Genomic DNA, 13,445 nt, shown 5'->3' on the forward strand with positions numbered 1-13,445 from the left:
CAAAGTGAGACAAGTACTGTATAATCACGTAATGAAATGTTACTTAGCCACACAAAGAAATGAAGTACTGATACGTGCTATGACATGGATGAAACATGACGCTAAGTGAAAAACGCCACTCACAAAAGGTCACATATTATTTAATTCCATTTATATGAAAAATCCAGAATAGGAAGACCCATAGAGACAGGAAGCAGATGAGTATTTCCAGGGTCTGGGGAGGGGAAATGGGGAGTGACTATTTAATGGGAATAGGGTTTCCTTTAGGGGTGATGAAAATGCCTTGGAGCTGTACAGAGGTGGTGCTCGCAACATATAGTGAATGAATATACTAAATGCCAATGAATTCTTCACTTTCACATGGTTAATTCTACATGATGTGAATTTCACCTGTTTTAAAAAGTGAATCTCCAAGGATGAGGTGAGACTCAGAGATACGGACTTCACAAACACCTGATAATAAATATTGCTATTTATAAAGGGGAAAAACAAGAAACTCTTGTCAAAGATTGGGTAAAGGGTATGATGTCTACACCATTAATTAACTTTTTAGTAGGCTGTCGGTTTCATGCAAAAAATCATGTTGTCAAAGTGTCCTGGAGACAAAATTGAATGGACAATGTAATGACTTTAGTTAATTTGGTTAAGATTGTAATATTGAAATGTTCTGTGCCTCTGTGAGTGGCAGAGCCAATGCTAGGGCAGTGTCTAATCGTGTTGGGCGCACAGTAGGCACTCATTAAATGGCAGTCTTCTCTGCACTACTACCTTGCATGGAGCCAGCCACAGGCAGAGACATACTACAGAGAAGGAAGAGGGGGCCCTGGCTTCTGTGGCTCTGGGGAATGCGCTGCTCAGTGTCTCTCTTGCAGGCTCTAGACTGCAGTACTGGTGTGGCCCAGGCAGCATGCTGTAATCCAAGGGGGCCCAGGGTGACAAGTTACCTCACAGGAGAGTCACGCAAAAACTCAGGAAGCGACAGGCAGCTGCAGAGAGAAGAGGATACCAGACCAAGTCTGAGGACTCCTGGCCGGGAACGGCTTACCTTGACTCCATCTTTGTGCACTGCCCCTACATGCAGACTCCTTTCAACGTGGGCCTGCTTCTGCAACTTCTTTCTCTGTGTCTTCTCCAGCCACAGGTCATCCACACTGATGGGTGAGCGGTGAGGGATGCCCCTAGGCTGTGAAGGAGCCTCCCCGTGCACAGCCTCTGCAGAGATGCAGAGGAGGGCCCATGTCACCATCTCAGTGGTGAAGCTGGGCTTCTGGGCAGGCTCCATGTGGAAAGCCTTCTGAATGTGAGGGCAACTGGGCTTCTCACTTGCTGGTTCTTCCCAGGGCATGTGGTTCTGGAGAGCAGAGAGAACGGGCCGGGGGTCAGAGGTCAAAGGACATATCAACTGGGCACACGCTGTCCTTCCTCCGCCCAGTTCCTTTTGGGTGTAACACTATGTTTTGGTTAATTTTCAAAGTACAGAGTCCAGTGATATACTTTGTTCACAGTCATTTAGGAAAACGTGAAGATTAGGAACAAATCTTGTTTCTGTTGAAATGTCTACTTTGAAGAGTATTTTTTTTTTAAATCCAGTCTTCTATTTTGATCAAAGAATTAGGCCTTGAAAGTCATTACTAAACTTGGCATGCTCATTAGAAATACTTTTTAAAGGCCAGCAACTGGGGTAAAAGCTCCTGCTTAAACAACATCCCTTACGAACAGAACCGCAGCAGAAGCATACTTCCAGAGCCCAGTATCCCTTCTAGCTTAACTCCGACGCTCACTGAAATGTAGGCAAAGCTCCATTTCACCCATGTTGCCACCACCATCACCGGTTGCCATTACGCACCAGGCAACGTAAGGATTTCAAAAACAAATATGTCTCCACTAGCAGAATAGTTAGGCCTATGTTGGTATCACCAGCATCTCTGTTGTTTGGAATGTGCCACTGGGAGAAGAAATCCTTTTCTTCCCACGTGTTGTCCAAGTCTAACAACCCCTTATGCCCACCCCATGAGCATCTACTTCACAGCAGCAACCTCTGTGGAATGGCATCCCCAAACACTCTGTGTGTACTGTGTGCTAAAAACTAAGGTGAAATTTCTTTTAAATATTTCAAGAGTCGGGCGGATCACGAGGTCAGGAGATCGAGACCATCCTGGCTAATACGGTGAAACCCTGTCTCTACTTAAAAATACAAAAAACTAGCCGGGCGACGAGGCGGGCGCCTGTAGTCCCAGCTACTCGGGAGGCTGAGGCAGGAGAATGGCGTAAACCCGGGAGGCGGAGCTTGCAGTGAGCTGAGATCCGGCCACTGTACTCCAGCCTGGGTGGCAGAGCAAGACTCCGTCTCAAAAAAAAAAAATAAAATAAAATAAAAATAAATATTTCAAGAGTCTGCCTTAAAAATGTATCTATACTGAAGGACTAAGGAGGTCGGGTCTGATAAGGCAAGAGTTTGCTAATACGTTGCTCCTAGAAAAAAGGGTTGGCAAGAGCAGCCCTCACTGGAGACTATCACAGGGAATGACCTTTCAACCCAACACTCCACTCCAGTTGTACAGGAGACTGTTTTTGCTATAATTTATTACTGACATATCAGTTGGAGAAAAGTGGGTATGCTTAATATTGGATCTCGGGTTTTTGCTTCTTAAATATCTCTTGCTGAACAGAATATGATGTTTATTTTGTAGGTAAGTATGTGGAAAATGAAGTTCTTATTTTAAATTAAGCTCCTGGATAGAGTTTATTTTTACGGTAGAAATTGTAGGGGGTCCTTATTCTGGAAGTGATTAGATGTACTTGAGAGATTAGAGTATTTTGCATAAGAATTTTCTACAAGATTAGGATTTAATTTTAGATTCTCTGCTTAATCTGAGGTATTCTAAAATTAAAAATGTATACATATGCATATGTATACAATGAAAGAGAGAGAGATGGAGGAAGAGAAATTGGATGGCTGGATAATTATTATATAATGGTTTTGGGGTACAGCCTGGGAATTAAGACTTTTTCTAGCTCTCCGGGTAATTCTCAGGTGCGGCCAAGGTTGCAAACCACTGATCTAATGTGTTTATTTGAGCTCCAAAATATTGCTCTACATTTGAAAACTATTTTCAGCTAGTTCTTTCTCCCCAAGTACCTTGTGGATCAGAAACAGCTGGTATCTCCTCCCTCAGAAACTCAGAGAACTTAAGCGACTTGCCTCAGAGCAAGTCCTTGCCCAGAGGCACTCACCTGGATCCTCTGGGCTATGCAGCAACAGATAGACCATACTCCTGGGAATGGGTGAGAAGTGGATTTCCAAGCCCTGAGGGAATGGTTGGCAATTTGTGTCTAAAATGCCCTCCAGGGAATTCTGAGGCACGGCTAGTCTGGGACTTACGGTACTAGAAAGACAGATAGATTAGAGGGAGGCAAGGAGCTCAGGCTGTCCTGGTGGTCCTCATGTGTCCTAGGGGAGAGGGCCAGAAAGCAGACTTTGGGGTGGGATAATCTGAGTTTGACTAAAGGAACTTTTGTCCTTCATTGTATTCCCAAAAGAGCAGCATTAAGAAATGATGAGACAATGGTAAATGAGAAAGTTCAAGAAAATCTGGAAAGGGTAAAGTAGACGTAGAAGGGGTAGATGGTGCTGCAGAGCACAGGAAGCTATCTAAAGAAATGCAGATGACTTGGAGTTCGCATGGAAGGAAGCAGGCAGAGGTTCTGGTTTAAAGTTTGTAAGTGTGACCCTCAGTTAAGGTCCCATTGCAGTCAGCCACATGACTGTGTATACTCCCCTTTTCATTTCTCCTACTCTCAAACTGCCAGCCAAGATCAAATTCGAGAGACTTATGGTCCTGAATAATTGAACAAGAATCTCCAGCTTGTGGGGACCACAGACTTACTGGTGAAAGCAGTGGAGAGGTTTGGGATGAAAACAGGATAACAAGAAAACCTGTGTGGTGAGCAGGGAGTGACTCAGCACCCTGATTTAGTCTTTCCCAGTATAATCCTGTATCTCCTCAATAAGTGCCTGGAGGATACCGCTCTGGAGAAACTGACCCACCTCAGAGAAGAGACCTCTAAACGTTGACTTATAAAATAAGCAATTTCTCTTTTAAAATCACTTGACAGGAAAGCACACTAGCCGATTAGCTCCACACGTGCCCACATAATATCTAAACAGATATTTGGTGTCTTACTCTAAAATAAATGTGAAATTCACCCAAAGATTGCTAGGCATTTAGGAAAAACCTTCAACACACTAAAATGACCAAAATAAACAAATAGGGGGAAAAAAATCTAAGAAAGAGAAAATGTAAAGAAGAAAACTTCAAAATAACTAAAATTAATAACCTGAAGAAGAAAAAGGACACTGAAATCATCAAATAAGAACAATATGCTATTAAAAAAAAAAACAAAACAGGAAACTTCCAATTCTGGACAAGATGGCATAGACACACTTCTCCCTGTTCGTTTCACTAAGCACAGCTAAAAACCTAAGACATGATATATAAAACAAAGATATGAAAATAAAGACATCTGAATGGTGGAGAGAAGAAAGTAGACCAGCTAGGGATCATAAAATACAACAAGGAATGACACACCAGGGAGTTCCCTAGGTTTTCTTTTGCCGCATATATACCATTCATACATGCTTCCTATATGGATGCTAAACAATCTTGCTGGAGCTATCACTAGGTCCAGACAGAAAAGTTCCAACAGAAGCCTGCATTCTCTAGCTAAAGGACCAGCCTAGCAAGACAGAAAACTTTTAGACAAATGCTCTACTCAAGCCAAACATTAGGTAAAAACCATGCAACATGCCCCTGTCTCCCTCACACCCCAGCAAAGCCTGAGTGAAGAACTCCCAACCTCACCTGTAATGGGTCACATATGTCCCCGAGCCAAGTGGTGTGACAGAAGGCTGATGGGAAAGCCTGAACTTTCTTCCCCTGCCAGTGTCAGTGAGGCCCTCTGCCATGGTGTCTGTGAAGACAATGTGTGTGAAGCCAGTCTTCCATCCTCTACCTGGTGTCAGTGAGGTGTTCCTCCCCTGCCCTGCTGGAGTAATGTAGGAGAAGGCCAGATAAAGAGCCAGCACCTTCACCACCAGCTAGCATTCGCAAGGCCTCCTGATTCCACTGACAGAGCAGGCATATCACCATCTTGGACAAGCATTGCCATTCTAAAGTCCACCTTGATCAAAAACTGCCTAAAATCTAAAGGGCATCAGCCTAATGGCTAAGATCAGCATGACCATAAACCACAAATAACGTCTCTGACCAGAAACATTCCAAACCCCTCCCCAACCAGAGACATGCCAACCCCAAGATACCCTCTCCTCCAGCCAGAGAGATGTCAGCCCCAAGATAACCTCCCCTCCAACCAGAGACATTCCAACCCCACCATAAACTTCTCCCCCCAACAGAAATATTCCAAGCCTGTAATAAGCTCTCTCACCAATACATACTCTTAATCTGTAAGAGAGAGTGCTCCTGACCAAAATCAGCCAGAAGCCCCTCTCAGGTTTATTTCCCAAAATAAACCTGTCTTTGACTGTTGAGCCACTTTTTGTGTTGTGTTTCTTTCTTCTTTCTTTAACTCTTACACCATGCTAACGGTGCAAGCTTGGTGTAAAATCTTAACTCTCATCCCTGCCCATTAGTAAATGAAACACCCACCCTTGCATAAGGTGTCAATAGAGGCCAATAAAGGAATGTAGAGTTTCACCCAAACCTGGCAGTAATGAGGTAGTGCCCACCTTCCCACACCAGAGTGGAGTCAGAGGTGGTTTTCCAAAACAAGATTTAAATAAGATACAAAGACTCAAAATGCACTCCCCAAAATACCCAGAATAAAATAGAAACTCATTAATCATAATAAGAATAGGGAAAATCTCAACTTGAATAAAAAAGAGAGTCGACAGACACCAGCACTGAGAAGACACAAGGTGCAGGAATTATCAAAGATTTTAAAGCAGCCATCATAAAAATGCTTCAATAAGCAATACAAATACTCTTGAAACAAATGAAAAATATAACAGCTCAGAAAATGGGAAATCTTAGCAAAGAAATATAATATATAAAGAATATCTAAGTGGAAATTACAGAATTGAAAAATATAATAACTGAAATAAAAAGTTCAGTGTATGGGCCTACAGGAGAATGGAGAGGATAAGAGGATCAGTGAAAACCTGTAGATGGAAGAAACAGAATTATACAATCTGAACAACACAGAGAAAAGAGACCAAAGAAAGAAAGAAAACCAAACAAATAGAGCATCATAGACCTGTGAGACTGCAAAGAAAGATCAAACACTAGATAACTGGAGTCCAAAAGAGAGAGGAGAAAGTGGGTTGGGGTAAAAAAGTATTTAAAGAAATTATGCTCAGAATTTCCTAAATTTGGTCAAAGATATAAACCCATAGATTTAAGAAGCTGTGCAAAGTCCACATAGTATAAATCCAAAGAAATCCACATGGAGAAGAAGCATAAGCAAACTTCTGAAATCTAAGGACAAATAAAAATTATTGAGAGCAGTGAGAGGGGAAGAAGACACCTTCCTTATAAGAGAAAAACATTTTAAAAGGCATCAGACACCTGAAGGCCAGAAGGAAGTGACATAAAACTTTTCAAGTGTCACTTTTCAAGAAAATAACTATTAACTTAGAATCTTTTATCCAGTGAAAATATTCTTCAGTAATGAAGGGAAAATTGAGACCTTCTCAAAGAAAGGAAGAATGAGAGAATTTATTGCCTACAGAGCTACCCTTAAAGAATGGCTAAAGGAAGTTCTTGCATTAATTTTTAAATAAACTGTGATATTTAGGTTAAAATTTTCCTTTTTTTGCTTTGGATGTCCAAATGCTCCAGCATTGTTTGTCAAAAAGACTATCCATTGAATTGCTTTTGCACCTAAAAATTGGTGGGTATATTTGTGTGGGTCTATTTCTGTGTTCTCTATTCTTTTCCATTACTCTATGTAATTTTCCCTCCCCCAATACTACATGGTCTTGATTACTTCAGGTAATAAGTATGAATTAATATCAAATATTGATTCCCCTCACTTGATTTTTCTTTCTCAAAGTTGTTTTAACTATTTTAGGGCATGTATCTCTCCATACAAATTTCAGATTATAAACAGATTTCAAGGCCAGAAAATGTTCATTCTCTCTCTCTCTCTCTCTCTCTCTCTCTCTCTCTCACACACACACACACACACACTTAGAACTCCTAAGCAGAAACAGTATGTTGGAATCTTGCCACCAAAGTTGGAAAGGCTGTGGCTGGTGGACAGGAAAGCTATCCAGCACTCATTCCATAAAGTGGATATTACACCCAGCAGAGACCTAGGAAATTACCTGGTCCAATCCGTGACAGACAAGGAAACTGGGCCCCAGTATGGTCTTAATCCAAGGCTCACAGTCAGGTCAGAGTGAGTATTAAGACACCCACAGGAGTTCTGAATTTCCAGTCTCCTCTCATTCCTCTTGCCCAGCCACAGCTATTTCTGTCCTGCTCTCTCTTAGTCTTGGTGTCCTTCCTAAGCCCCTTCAGCCAGGGGCATGATCCTGTATGCATGCCTTCAGCAGACGTTGGAGCCTGCTTCCTCTGCAATCAAAGGTTCTCTGCCCCCAAACCTGAAATCCCAGAGGAAAGAAATCTCTAAATAAAAACAGCACCAGAGGACTGCCTCATGCTGGTCTGCATTACACACACACACAGAAATACCCCACGGTCGGAGTGGATCACAAGGTCAGGAGTTCGAGACCAGCCTGGCCAGCATAGGGAAACCCCCATCTCTACTAAAATTACAAAAAATTAGCTGGGTGTGGTGGCGGGTGCCTGTAATCCCAGCTACTTGGGAGGCTGAGGCAAGAGGATCACTTGAACCCGGGAGGCAGAAGTTGCAGTGAGCCAAGATCACACCACTGCCCACGACAGTGTGAGACTCGGTCTCAAAAAAAAAAAAAAAAGGAAATATGCCATGATCTCACAGGTGGGAGGTGACACTGTGGGGGGTTAAATTCTATAGCATCAATCCTATCAAGACTGCGGCTAAAGTGTCAGGCACCAATGGGGAGGCAACACTGAGGGGATTCCTCCATGTTACTAACATATGAGGCTGGACCTTACAGGGCTCTACGGCTTCCTCATCACTCGAGACTTGGTTCAAATGTCAGACCCAAAATCTCCAAGCCAAGGGTGCCCCTCCATCAAACCTCTCAACTCTCTTTCCCATTTCCTTTTATCTGAAATGATCTTACTTGCTCACTAATTTATTGACTGCCGCATGCTGTCCTGTTGTGAGGACGGACATCCTGCTGTATTATTCAGTACAGTGTCTGCTGCATCCAGAACATTGCCCGCCCACAAGTGGCACTCAGTGAGCTCATTTTATCGACTTGACCACGTGAGAGGAACTGGTAGACTGGTCAGCAATGCTTACTGTACAGCTACAGTGATTAGGGTACTGCGTCAGTAGAAGGATGGACAAACAGACGAATGGAACCCAAATGTCAGTTATAGGCATCTCAGAGACCTACATGTCATAAGCAAGACCGTGAAAGTTTTTAAGAAGGTAATTTAAAGGATTCTCTTCATGACCTTGGGGTAGAGAAAAGATGGATACACTTGACAACATTAAAATTGAGAATTTCTGTTCATCAAAAGATATCATTATGGCCAGGCGCAATGGCTCACACCTGTAATCCCAACACTTTGGGAGGCTGAAGTGGGTGGATCACTGGAGCTCACAAGTTTGAGACTACCCTGGCCAATATGGCAAAACCCGTCTCTACTAAAAATACAAAAATTAGCTGGGTGTGGTGGCTTGTGCCTGTAGTCCCAGCTACTTCGGAGGCTGAGGTGGGAGAATTGCTTGAACCTGGGAAGTGGAAGTTGCAGTGAGCCAAGATCACGCCACTGCACTCCAGCCTGGGCAAGACTCCATCTCAAAAAAAAAAAAAAAAAAGATACCATTAAAGAGGGAAAAGACAAGCCACATGAAATCGGAAATATTTGTGGCACATTAACCAATAATGCAATTCTATCCAGAATCAGTAAGAGAAAGACAACCCCAAAACAAATGGATGACAGACTAGGAGAGACATGTCCCACAAGAGAGTGAGAAAAAAAATTATCTGAAGAATATGAGCCCTTTAAATTATCAGGCCCAAACCCAAAAGGCATTTAAGACGTAATATCTCACTCCCCCTTCAGCTACATAGCTACCTCTTAGAGCCATTTGCTATGTGGACTCTAGACTAACTCACTCCAAGTAGCCATAAAATGCTACATACCTTATAGTTCAACAAGGTATAGCCAGTCACCAGCCAGTGTTACTTCCATAAACCAATGAGAATTCCTAATAAACAACCTTTGTACTCACTCCCTCTCCTGATTCCTCCTTCTTTTCTTTAAAAAATTTGAGCTTCTCTTTTGTTCTCTGGAGCACTCTCCAAGGCAACCTAGAAGTGTGTCCCAGGCTGCAGTCCTCAACTTCAGTGCTGGATAAACCCTTTTTTTTTTTTTTTTGAGACAGAGTTTCACTCTTGTTGCCCAGGCTGGAGTGCAATGGCACAATCTCGGCTCACCGCAACCTCCACCTCCCTGGTCCAAGCGATTCTCCTGCCTCAGCCTCCCAAGTAGCTGGGATTATAGGCCATGCCAGGCTGACTTTTGTATTTTTAGTAGAGACAGGGTTTCTCCATGTTGGTCAACCTGGTCTCAAACTCCTGACCTCAGGTGATCCCCCTGCCTCAGCCTCCCAAAGTGCTGGGATTACAGGCTTGAGCCACTGTGCCTGGCCTGAATAAACTCTTTTTAAACTAGATTCCGACCTTTTTGATTATTTTAGTTTGACAAGGGTATCCAGAGTGTCAAAGAGCACATAAAAAGTTCCTTAGGCCAGGTGCAGTGGCTCATGCCTGTAATCCCAGCACTTTGGGAGGCCGAGGTGGGTGGATCACTCGACCTCAGGAGTTCGAGACCAGCCCAACCAACATGATAAAACCCCATCTCTACTAAAAATACAAAAATTAGCTGAGCATGGTGGCAGGTGCCTATAGTCCCAGCTACTCGGGAGGCTGAGGCAGAAGAATTGCTTGAACCCGGGAGGCAGAGGTTACAGTGAGCTGAGATCACACCACTGCACTCCAGCCTGGGTGACAGAGGGGGACTCAGTCTCAAAAAACAAAAACAAAAACTAAAGTTCCCTAGCCTCTTCAGACATCAGGAAAACGAAAACTAAAAAGCACAGTGAGATTCTGCTACACACCTAGCAGAATGGCTAAAATTAAAAAGGCTGACAGTATCAACCAAATGTGAATGAGAACACAGAGCAAAGCATACTCCTAATGAGAGAGTGTAATTTGATGCAATCACTTTGGAAAAATAATTTGAGTATTTAGTAAGACTAAAGATATGCATCCCCCAAGGACACCCCTAAAATGCACCCCACAGAAATACACATGCATGTGCAGCAGGCCCCTGACCCAAATGTTCACAGCAGCTCCCAACTGGGCACAACCCCCAAGTGCATCAGCAGCTGACTGAGAAAGACAGTGTATTCCGATGATTCAGAGCAACTCGGCATGATGATGAGAGAGCTGTAGGTTCGTAGCACAGGAAGACTGTTTCATGTTTTTTGTTTTTTGAGACCAAGTCTCGCTCTGTTGCCCAAGCTGGAGTACAATGGTGCGATCTCGGCTCACTGCAAGCTCCGCCTCCTGGGTGCACGCCATTCTCCTGCCTCAGTTGGGACTACAGACACCTGCCACCATGCCCGGCTAATTTTTTGTATTTTCAGTAGAGATGGGATTTCACCGTGTTAGCCAGGATGGTCTCGATCTCCTGACCTTGTGATCCGCCGGCCTTGGTCTCCCAAAGAGCTGGGATGACAGGTGTGAGCCATCACACCCAGTCCACAGGATGATTCTTAATTAGAGCAGGGGTAAGGCAGACACCAAATAGACTGAGTAAGGTTTAAAGGAATGTGTAAGGTTTTGATTATATAAACCTCGAAATGGGCAAGCCCCCACACCCATGGTAATAAAGTAGTAACATGATAATGAAATGCAAGTGAACATCATGAGATGGGGCATAGTGGGTAGGGCAGGGAGGAGGAAGAAAGGTGGCAGGAAGGGGGCAGGTTGGGGGATGTGGTGGCTTCATGACCTGGTGGCAGTCATCCGGTGTGTGTTGACAATATATAGCTACACGTTTATGCATTATGCTGTTCTGTAAGACTTCTCTATTTCTCGACTTTGAAAAGCTTCAAAGAAATGGCAGGATGTAAAAATCACATAAAATTGAGATCTCTATACACGATAATATCACAGCCATGTTAAATATATAAAACTTGTTTGTGGAAGAAATCTAGACGTAAACAACAAAATATTAAGAATGGTTGTTTTAAAAGATTGGGATAAGAGAACTGCTGCTCCTTAATACCGTTGTGCAGGGAAGAAGTGGGAATAACTGAATTCCTTGCAAATTACTCTGACCATCAGATCCTGCTCTCCCAGGAATGCCCACAAGATGGCACAGTCATTTCTACAAGGGGAGTTTCATATTCCACCACCATCCAGGGTTCTACCAGACAGAGGGAGCCTTTCCAGGCTTTGCTTCCCTTCCCGTTCCCTATGTACCTGCTGTTCTGTCTGTGGTCTGATGTGCAGTGTACTAGGCCTTCCTCTTCTCCAGTAAGGAGTGAAATGGAAAGAGGAATAGGAGCTCACATTTATGGGACACCTGCTTCACGTCTGGCCCTTTGCTGAATCCTTTCTACTCATCATCTCAATTACTGTTTGTTAAAACCCATGCAGGCTCCAACTGGGGCAACAAGGTGAGACTCCATCACTACAAAAAATTAAAAAATTATCTGGGTGTGGTGGCACATGCCTGGGGGCTCAGCAACTTGGGAGGCTGAGGCAGGAAGATTGCTTGAGCCTGGGAGATCCAGACTGCAGTGAGCTGTGATCTCATCACCATATTCCAGCCTGGGAGACAGAGCAAGACCCTGAATCAAACAAAATAAACAAAAAACAAATAGAAAGGCACACACACACACACACAAAAAAAAAAAACCCAACACACCAAGCAGGCTGTCCAGGTGTGTGCCTGAGGCCAAATGCACCTGCTCCAACCCATGCACAATGCCAAGTGAGCACAGGGATCACTTCCAGGAATATCTGCCTTCCAGTATGTGCTTTTGCACCATGTATGTGTGTGCATGTGTGTGTATACAGTGTGTATACATGGACACATACAGACATATATATATATATATATATATATATCACTTTTTTTTTTTTTGAGACGGAGTCTTGCTTTGTTGCCCAGGCTGGAGTGCAGTGGCATGGCTCACTGCAACCTTTGCCTCCCGGATTCAAGTGATTCTCCTGCCTTAGCCTCCCAAGTAGCTGGGATTACAGGCACCCACCACCAGGCACAGCTAATTTTTGTATTTTTAGTAGAGACGGAGTTTCACCACGTTGGCCAGGCTGGTCTCGAACTCCTGACCTCAGGTGATCCGCTCACTTCAGCCTCCCAAAGTGCTGAGATTACAGGTGTGAGCCACCGCACCTGGCTTATATCACTATTAAATCAGGCTTGTTAATTCAAATACTGTAAAATCTTTTTTTGATCACTTGATTTAACTCTGAGTTGCCTAACACTAAAATGTCTTTTGACTTTTAAATCAAGTTCTCTATGTATTTTCAGGTAATCAAAAATATAAAAGGGCAATAAGCAACAAAGTTGGAGGGGTGTGAGGAAATGGACACTCAGATACTGCTGTTGAGTGTCAATTGCCAGTCATTTCAGAAGTAATCTGCAAGCTATTAAAATACCCCTACCCTTTGTGCAATCCCACTTTTATATCCGACAGAAATAAAAGCATCAATATCTAAGGACACACGCTCAAGGGTGCTGCCGCAGCATTATTTAGAAAGATCCCAAACTAGAGATTACCTCAGCGCCAATCAGTAGAAGAACCATTAAAGGAAACACAGCATGGCCCTACTCTGAACTATTATGCAACTTCTAAACACAGCCATGAATATGAGGCGCTGGAGGGCTGTACCTGCCGTATGAAGCAAGCAAGAAAGGCGCAGAGCAATGTGTATGTCTGACCACGCAGTGTAACTCCCTCTCCCCAAACTGCCCCACAAACCCTGTGTGAGAACACAATGAAAGATGAGACACCTTAGTATACGGCAGTGTTTCCTTGCAAGGAGTGGGATTAGACGGTTTTGGGGAGAGGCCTTTTCCTTTCTACATCTGTATTGCTTGGCTTTGTTTTTAAACTTTAGTAGTAACAGTAACGAAAAAAAGGACCCCCCAAAAAACAAAACAAAAAAATCCTTTCATGTTTCACTGTGTAGAGATGCAGAAACAGGCTGAGGAGGTGAAGCCCCTTCCTGCTGGTAGTGATCCTATTTGAATGTACGCTGTCCA

At 43.5% G+C, this 13,445-nt stretch overlaps 1 protein-coding gene and 1 non-coding gene across 4 annotated transcripts in view; one reads left to right on the forward strand and one right to left on the reverse strand.

The window, feature by feature from the left end:
• Window positions 1-13,445, reverse strand: part of ARHGEF4 (Rho guanine nucleotide exchange factor 4) — a 210,183-nt gene that overhangs the window by 116,066 nt on the left and 80,672 nt on the right. For 2 of the 3 annotated variants that reach the window (XM_033231945.1, XM_033231947.1), the window contains one exon: window positions 1,046-1,351. The exons of the other annotated variant lie outside the window; for it this stretch is intronic. In XM_033231945.1, coding sequence (XP_033087836.1) covers window positions 1,046-1,351 — 306 coding nt within the window. The remainder of the gene's footprint in view (window positions 1-1,045; window positions 1,352-13,445) is intronic. 3 annotated transcript variants of the gene reach the window in all.
• Window positions 2,416-2,545, forward strand: LOC117095509. Its single transcript, XR_004442044.1, has one exon.

The sequence above is a fragment of the Trachypithecus francoisi genome, unplaced genomic scaffold, assembly GCF_009764315.1.
Source record: "Trachypithecus francoisi isolate TF-2019V2 unplaced genomic scaffold, Tfra_2.0 Lachesis_group13, whole genome shotgun sequence".
NCBI lineage: Eukaryota > Metazoa > Chordata > Mammalia > Primates > Cercopithecidae > Trachypithecus > Trachypithecus francoisi.